This window comes from Gekko japonicus, unplaced genomic scaffold (assembly GCF_001447785.1).
Source record: "Gekko japonicus isolate JY-2015 unplaced genomic scaffold, Gekko_japonicus_V1.1 scaffold4687, whole genome shotgun sequence".
NCBI lineage: Eukaryota > Metazoa > Chordata > Lepidosauria > Squamata > Gekkonidae > Gekko > Gekko japonicus.
The window spans coordinates 1-7,911 of record NW_015164344.1 but is presented as its reverse complement, the minus strand read 5'-3'; the positions used below and the strand labels follow the sequence as shown (position 1 = coordinate 7,911).

General features: G+C 50.0%; 1 protein-coding gene across 1 annotated transcript; it reads right to left on the bottom strand.

Moving 5' to 3' along the window:
- Positions 1 to 1,458: 1,458 nt before the first annotated feature.
- Positions 1,459 to 2,836, bottom strand: LOC107108437 (zinc finger protein 239-like). Its single transcript, XM_015408867.1, has one exon. The coding sequence runs from the start codon at positions 2,777 to 2,779 to the stop codon at positions 1,739 to 1,741; it is 1,041 nt and encodes a 346-aa protein (XP_015264353.1). The 5' UTR covers positions 2,780 to 2,836; the 3' UTR covers positions 1,459 to 1,738.
- Positions 2,837 to 7,911: the final 5,075 nt, after the last annotated feature.

The window sequence follows — 7,911 nt, the reverse complement described above, 5'->3', positions numbered from 1 at the left end:
AGCTTGTACCTGAATAAAACTTGGTCTTAAAGGTGCCACTGGACTGTTTTGGACTTGGGGGGTGGGGGCTCTGCAACTTACCTGGCTGCTTCTTGCTCTGACTGAGGTCTGCTGGGAGCAGGGGGTGGGGCTTGTTGCATGTGCCCGCCCCCTGGGCTCTTTACTGCCGGAGCTCTGCTCCTGTGCGCTCCCGCAGGAAATGACCGCTGGTTATACCAACCACAAAATAATTGAGACTGCAACGAACCAAGCTGGATTTCACATTTAATAATGCTGCTGGGGTTGACCCCTCCCCCCAAGCAAGAGAATGCCAAGGGGAGAGTTCACCTGTGTTGTCCTGGAATGCATAAGAGACATTGGGTTTTCTTTTTTTTTAAAGCCCTCCCCAAGTTCATAACCCTGAAACTGAAGGAGGTACGAGCAAGAATTCATGAGGCAGGATAGCAAGTCTTCCACAAAGGATCAGGGTGGGGAAATGGACCCAAAACATGTCCTGTAGGAAGTGCTGTCAAATCCGGGTTGGGGAATTTCCAGAGGTTTGGGGGTGGAGCCTGGGAAGGGAGGGATTTTGGGGGGGGACCTCAGCGAGGTATAATGCCATCGAGTCTACTCTTTGAAGCAGCCAGTTTCTCCAGAGGAACTGATCTCTGTAGTCTGAAGATCAGTTGCAATTTTGTGAGCTCTCCAGGTCGTACCCAGAGGTTGGCAGCAGCTGTCCAGGGTCTCAGGTGGGGGTATTTTGCACATACCTGATCCTTTCACCTGGGGATGCTGGGGATTGAACCTAGGACCTTCTGCATGCCAAGCAGATGCTCTACCACTCAGCCATGGTGCCCTCCTTAAATGAACCTGCCTTTTCCTGAGTGAGACCCTTGGTCTACCTCATCTTTTCAACTGAAGATCCATCAGTGGCTATTAGCCACAAAATATAGATGGAAGACTCTGTCTGGGGCAGTGATGCTCTGTGTTCTTGGTGCTTGCGGGGGTGGGGGCAAAAGTGGGAGGGCGTCTGGAGTTCTGGCCCCGCTGGTAGACCTCCTGACAAAACCTGGGTTTTGGCCACTGTGTGACACAGAATAATGTTGGACTGGATGGCCCACTGGCCTGATCCAACATGGCTTCTCTTACTTGTGTCTGTGTTTTGTTGGTTGTTGGGGGGGGGGGGGGGGACAACAGTGGGAGGGCGCCTGGAGTTCTGGCCCTGCTGGTAGACCTCCTGACAAAACCTAGGTTTTGGCCACTGTGTGACACAGAATAATGTTGGACTGGATGGCCCACTGGCCTGATCCAACATGGCTTCTCTTACGTTCTTATGAGATGCCCGGGATTAAACCTGGAACCTAACAAATGCTCTACCCCTGAGCCACGGCCATAAATTAACTTGGCAACATCGTCTCTGTGATCTTCTTAAAAACAGAGCTAGCCCTACCACGAAGCAAGGTGACAGATGGTGTCGTTTTAGTGGTGTATACAGGGGGGTGACACTGTGTGGGCATAGCACCGTCCCCATTCAAGGACAAAGAGATCCACCAGGCACAGGTGGTACACAGCACTAAACAGAGGGAGGCAAAACCCTGACCTTTTTTTCTTGAGGGGGTAGCATTCCAGAAGAAAGCAATCCAAAACAGTTTTATTAGAAGTCTCCCTGATTCCAAAGGAATTACCATCCAAGGAAATGTACAAAATTGCACCCCCTCATGTGTCAGTAGTGGGATTTTTGCAACCATGCTGCAGCTCTTCAGTTTCCCCCTACGTGGATTTTCTGATGCCTGATAAGATGTGAGCTAGCACTGAAGCTCCGCCCACACTCCGAGCACTTGTACGGTTTCTCTCCCGTGTGAATCCGCTGGTGTCTTATCAGATGAGAACTCATCCGGAAGTTTTTGCCGCAGCTCGGGCAGACGTAGGGTTTCTCTCCCGTGTGGGTTCTCTCGTGGGCGAGGAGGTCCGAGCTCTTGCTGAACATTTTGCCGCACCAGCATTTGTAGGGTTTCTCCCCCGTGTGCGTTCTCTCGTGTGCGATCAGGGTGGACTTCTGACTGAAGCTCTTCCCACACTCTGGGCACTTGAACGGCTTTTCTCCAGTATGCGTTCTCATGTGCGTGACGAGGTTCGAGCTGGCACAGAACCTTTTGTCACAATAGGAGCACTTGAATGGCTTCTCCCCGGTGTGGATTCTCTGATGTCTGATGAGCAGCGTGCTGGATGTGAACCCTCTCCCACACTCGGGGCACTTATATGGGTTCTCCCCGGTATGGTTTCTTGTATGTGTAATGTAGTGTGATTTCTGAATGAAACCTTTCCCACACTCTGAGCACTTATACGGTTTCGCCCCTGTGTGGATTCTCTGATGCCTGGTAAAATCTGAACTCAGGCTGAAGCTTTTCCCGCACTCCCAGCATTTATATGGCTTCTCCCCCGTGTGGGTTCTCTGATGTGCAACAAGGTGGGAATTTTGGTTGAACCCTTTCCCGCATGTCAGGCATTTGTACGGCTTCTCCCCCGTGTGGATTCTCTGATGACGGATAATGTCTGAGCTCACGCCAAAGCTTTTCCCACACTCAGAGCATTTGTAGGGCTTGTCTTGTTTCTTAGGGATTCTCCGGCTGATCACAAAGTCTGGCCTCCAGGTGAGGCCTTTGCTGTTCTCAGTCCGCCTCTCTCGAGCCTCTGTTGTGGCGAGTCTCTGTTGGGCGGTGGATTCACTGACGTCCTCCAGGCCTCTCCAGCAAGGAGCAGAATTCCCCACTGCCTCCAACGACTGGTCTTCACAGAACATCTCTGGCTGCTGCTGAAGACCAAAGATGGCTTCCTCCGCACAGCACCTGGAGGCGCCCTCATCATCGTGCAGATGATCCAGTTCACCGGAATGATTTGTGGAAAAATCTTGCGCCTCGTCGCCTGGCAGAATAAAATAGACAATTAACATTTGTGCTAAGACTGCTTTGCCCTGACGTGGATGGCCCAAGCTAAACCAATCCCATCCGATCTCAGAAGCTAAGCAGGGTTGGCCCTGGTTAGTATTTGGAAGGGAGACCACCAAGGAAGTCCAGGGTTGCTGCGTGGAGGCAAGCGGTGGAAAACCACCCTTGTTCGTCTCTTGCCTTGAAAACCCAACAATGGGGTCACCATAAGCCGGCTGCAACTGAAGGGCACTTTCTGCCACAACCAAGTTTTTCTTCTCTCTTGTGCCCTCTGGACTGATTCAAAGATACCGAAAGAGCTCCTAGTAGAAGCTTTCCGGGGCTGTACCCATTCAGAACACGGGCGGGTGATTTCCTGGTAACCCTCCCCCTAAAAAAAAACCCCTCTGCATACGGAAATCTAGCGTGCCAAGGAAAAGAAGTTTGGCCAACACTTCCCCCAAGTATTTTATTTTATTTGAAACGTTTGTATCTCACCTTTCTGCCCAATTAGCACTCTCAAGGAGGCAAACTGTTAAAAAGACATCAAATTCAGCTGTAAAACAGCACATGTAGATAATAGAACCAGCAATTAAAAACGAACAAGAATGATGGTCAATACGGTACTGCCGGATGAAACAGAAAAAGTCTTCACCTGCTGATTTAAGACAGCAATTGGGGGGGGGGGGGAGAGAAATCTCCCTGGGGAAGGCCTCCTATTTCCCCACCTGGAGTGGGTAACTGTCAATCCCCAGTCCCAATTTCCTGCCCCTGTGGTACTGAGGAGGAGGAGAAAAATGGCCTCCACATAGTGACGCTCTAGGAATTTCCCCCCATATCTTTATCTTAAGGACCACAGAGACTAGGGGAAGCAGCCTAGAGTCTGGAACTGTCCTAATGTCCTCCCCAATCACTGCCCTCCCCCCAATTTCCAAGCATTTGGTGAGGTAGTGTTGGGAACCCTGCCCTGGCAAGGAAATTCAGAAGTTTTGCCATTGCATTGGGCAGGGGGTTCGACTAGATGGTCTGTATGGCCCCTTCCAACTCTGACTCTATGACTGAGGAGGCCCTTGATATGGTAAGTAAAGGTAAAGGTTTCCCTTGCTCGAAAGCCAGTCGAATCCGACTCTAGGGTTGCGGTGCTCATCTCCGTTTCAAAGCCGAAGAGCTAGCGCTGTCCGAAGATGTTTCCGTGGTCATGTGGCCGGCATGACTAAACACCAAGGCGCACGGAACGCTGTTACCTTCCCACTGAAGTGGTCCTCCCTTGATATGGTAGCTCTCTACATACAGGCAAGTATTCAAGTATCTCTGGTCTCAAACGTCTGTCAACTGGTCCCAGTGTCTGAATCCAACAGGTTTGCTTACCCTGCCCAGAATCTGTACACCAACTAGCAAAGGAGAGACGGGTGTGCGGTACTAGAGGATGGACCTTGTTATTTCAGAAAGAGCACATTTGCTGCTTCCGCAATGGGGAAACAGTTACTTTCCTGCAACTGACAGGCTAGCTGGTAGGGAAGGTTAGGACTGGAAAGACCCGAGTTCAAATCCCTACTTGGCCACTGAGAGTTGGTTTGGCATAGTGCATAGACTGTCAAATTAAAATCTGGGCCAACCAGGTTCGAATTTCTGCTCTGCCGCAGAAGCTTGCTGGGTGCCCTTGGGCCAGTCACACACTCAGCCTAACCTACCTCACGGCATTGTTGAGGTGAGGATAGAGTAGAGAAGGGGTGAAAAACGTGATAAGCTGCTACGGGCAAGTGAAGATGAGCACGGCTGAGTGTTTCTAGGGAACTCTGAAGTCCCAATGTGTTTGCTGTAGGCGGGGTGAGCTGGGGGTGGCTCAACAAAGGTTTAGCAGTGGCTTGGTGACCTTCCCTAGCCTACAGATTGAATTACTGAGGAAGGCTGCACTATGAGGAAGTAGGGCCACCAATCTGCAGGTGAGGCCTGGGAATCTCCAGGAATCCCACCCGATCTCCAGACTACAGAGCTCTGTTCGCACGGAGAAGACAGCAGCTTTTGAGGGTGGACTGTATGGCCCCACCCTGCTGAGGTTCCTGCCATCGCCAAATCCTGCTCTCCTCAGGCTCCACCCCCCGTTCTCCAGGAACTGACAACCCTATGAGGAGGGTTTTGGGAGCCTGCGACTGTTGTCTGGAAAGCTTGAGTCCAGGGCTATTTTTGGGCAGGAACGCACAGGAACGGGGTTCTGGCTGGCTCCTGAGTTGGCCACGCCCAGCAGGAACTCATTAGCATAATAGGCCACACCCAACAGCAGGAACTCAGTAGGATTGGCTACATTAGGGGTGTGTGGCCTAACATGCAAAGGAGTTCCTGCTACAAAAAAGCCCCTGGGTTTGGACAACAAACAAGGTAAACAGAATAACAAGCAAAAGGTGGGTGTGGCTGGATGACCACACTTCTGGCAACACAGGGCTGTGGCCTAATATGCTAATGAGCTGTGCTGTGGCCTAATATGCTAATAAGTTCCTGCTGTTGGGTGTGGCCTATTATGCTAATGAGTTCCTGCTGGGCTTTTTCTACAAAAAGAGCCCTGCTTGAGTCAATTATTCATGGCCCTGGGTGCGAGGGAGCTCTGGGAGCTTTAGAAAACAGATCTTTGATCGGTTTTAAATTGTGGTCTTTTATGTTTTTTTAATAACTGTGGTTTTGTTTATGCTTCTTTTAAAATTACTGTCGTATTTATATTGTAAGCTGCCATGGGTTCCGCCCAGTAGGAAGGCGGCTAACAAATAAATAAAAATAATTTTTTAAAAAATATTTATTTTAGTTTTACAAAAATTTGTATCCCGCCTTTCTGCCTTCATAGGGGCCGCCAAGGGGGCTGAGGGATGAAAATATCTATAATAAAACCACGTCTTCCAAACCATGAACACAACAAGAAACGCATCATTAAAACAATTAAAATCTGGGCTACAAAAGTATAAAATGAGCAATTACAATGTCCTCTCTGGAGCATTCCAGCAGTCTCCCCTTCTCCCTTTTTAGGACGTCCAAGGAAATTTCCTGATAGTTCAAGAGGCCCTCCAATTTCACATCAAGCTGGACGTTTTATCCATATACGATACAGTACACCCTCCAAAGCGGCCATTTTCTCCAAGGGAACCAATCTCAGTCATCTGGAGATCAACTGTAATAGCAGATGGCCAGGTGCCACCTGGAGGTTGGCATCCCTATTTTTGGAGGACGGGTGACACAAAAGAGAGGAGCACCAAATATATTTTTCTATGAGTATAACTGGTTTTAATATTTTAATGTATGTATTGTTTTATGCTATGATTCGGCAATATGCCCTGTAAGCCGCCCTGAGCCTACGGGGAGGGCGGGATAAAAATACAAATAATAAATAAATAAATAAATAAATAAATTCCCCGCTCCTCCACTTGCAGCTGCTGGATGATCTTGGGCAAGCCATAGTTCTGACAAGAGCTGTCCTTGAAAGCGCAGTTTCTGTCAGAGCTCTCTCAGCCCCACCTACCTCACAGGTCGTCTGTTGTGGGAAGGGGAAGGAGTTTGTAAACTGCTCTGAGATTCCGAGTGAAGGGCGGGGTATAAATCCAATCTCCTCCTCCTCCTCTTCTTCTTCTACCTCTACCTCTTCCTCTGCTTAGGCTACCTCACAGGGGGAGAATTGTGTCCACTGCCCTAAGCTTCCTGGATAGGGTTGGCAGCTCTGGGTCGGGAAACACCTGGAGATTTTGGGAGTGGAGACTGGGGATGGCGGGGTTTGGGGAAGGAAGGGACCTCAGTGGGGTATAATACGATACAGTACACCCTCCAAAGCGGCCATTTTCTCCAAGGGAACCAATCTCGGTCATCTGGAGATCCAACTGTAATAGCAGATCGCCAGGTGCCTCCTGGAGGTTGGCATCCCTATTTCTGGAGGATGGGTGACAAAAAAATACTCCTCGAGCAAAACAAGCGCCAGAAAAACAGCCAGTCAGCTATGGCAGCCATGTTCTCCTTTGAAATGGTTTTGCGGAAGAAAGGTGAGTGGGCAAGAAGAGGTGAAACCTCCACATGCTTCTTCTTTCCCAGACTCTCACTTTAGTTGTCAGAGGCTGGGTTGCAGGAGAGGGAATAGGAGAAGACTGCCCCCCCAGACCCTAACCCCCCCAGACTTTACACATGAATAGGGCAAGGTAAAGGTAAAGGTTCCCTTGCTCGGAAGCCAGTCGAGTCCGACTCTAGGGTTGCAGTGCTCATCTCCGTTTCAAAGCCGAAAAGCCAGCGCTGTCCGAAGACGTTTCCGTGGTCGTGTGGCCGGCATGACTGAACCCCAAGGCGCACGGAACGCTGTTACCTTCCCACTGAAGTGGTACCTACTTATCTACTTGCAATTTCTTGCTTTCGAACTGCTAGGTCGGCAGGAGCTGGAACTAGAGACGGGAGCTCACTCCGTCATGCGGCACACTCGGGTCTCGAACTGCTGAACTACCGACCTTCCACAGCCTGCAGTCCAGCGTCCTAACCACTTGAGCCACCGCAGCTCCTGAATAGGGCAAACCCAGTTATAAATATGTACACACATTCAGGGAGGTGTACATTGCTCACCCTTCTCTATTTTATTCTCACAACACCTCTGTCAGATAGGCTCGGCTTGAGGGAGCATGACCGGTCTAAGGTAAGTCTCAAGGCAAGTGGGGATTCGAATCGGGGTCTTTCACACCAAGATACGACCAAGCAACTTCCCCCCACCCCATTCTGTCCACTTTGGCCCACTGTGTAAGGATTTTATTCCCCTGCGTACCTCTTGGAGCATGGACTGAGAAGAGCTGGGCATCTGGATCTGACCCGGCAGCATTCCCATGATCTTCCTGCATGACTTCCTTGCATGGGGCCCGTGTCCAACGAGCCGCTTTAAAAGGTGCTTTGTGCACAGCTTCTGTTCAAGTTCCTGAAAAACCAAGCAGGCTTGAATTAATCTTACATTAATAGGTGTAACAGAGAAACCAGTGGCTGTTGGCTTGTTAAAGGTAAAGGT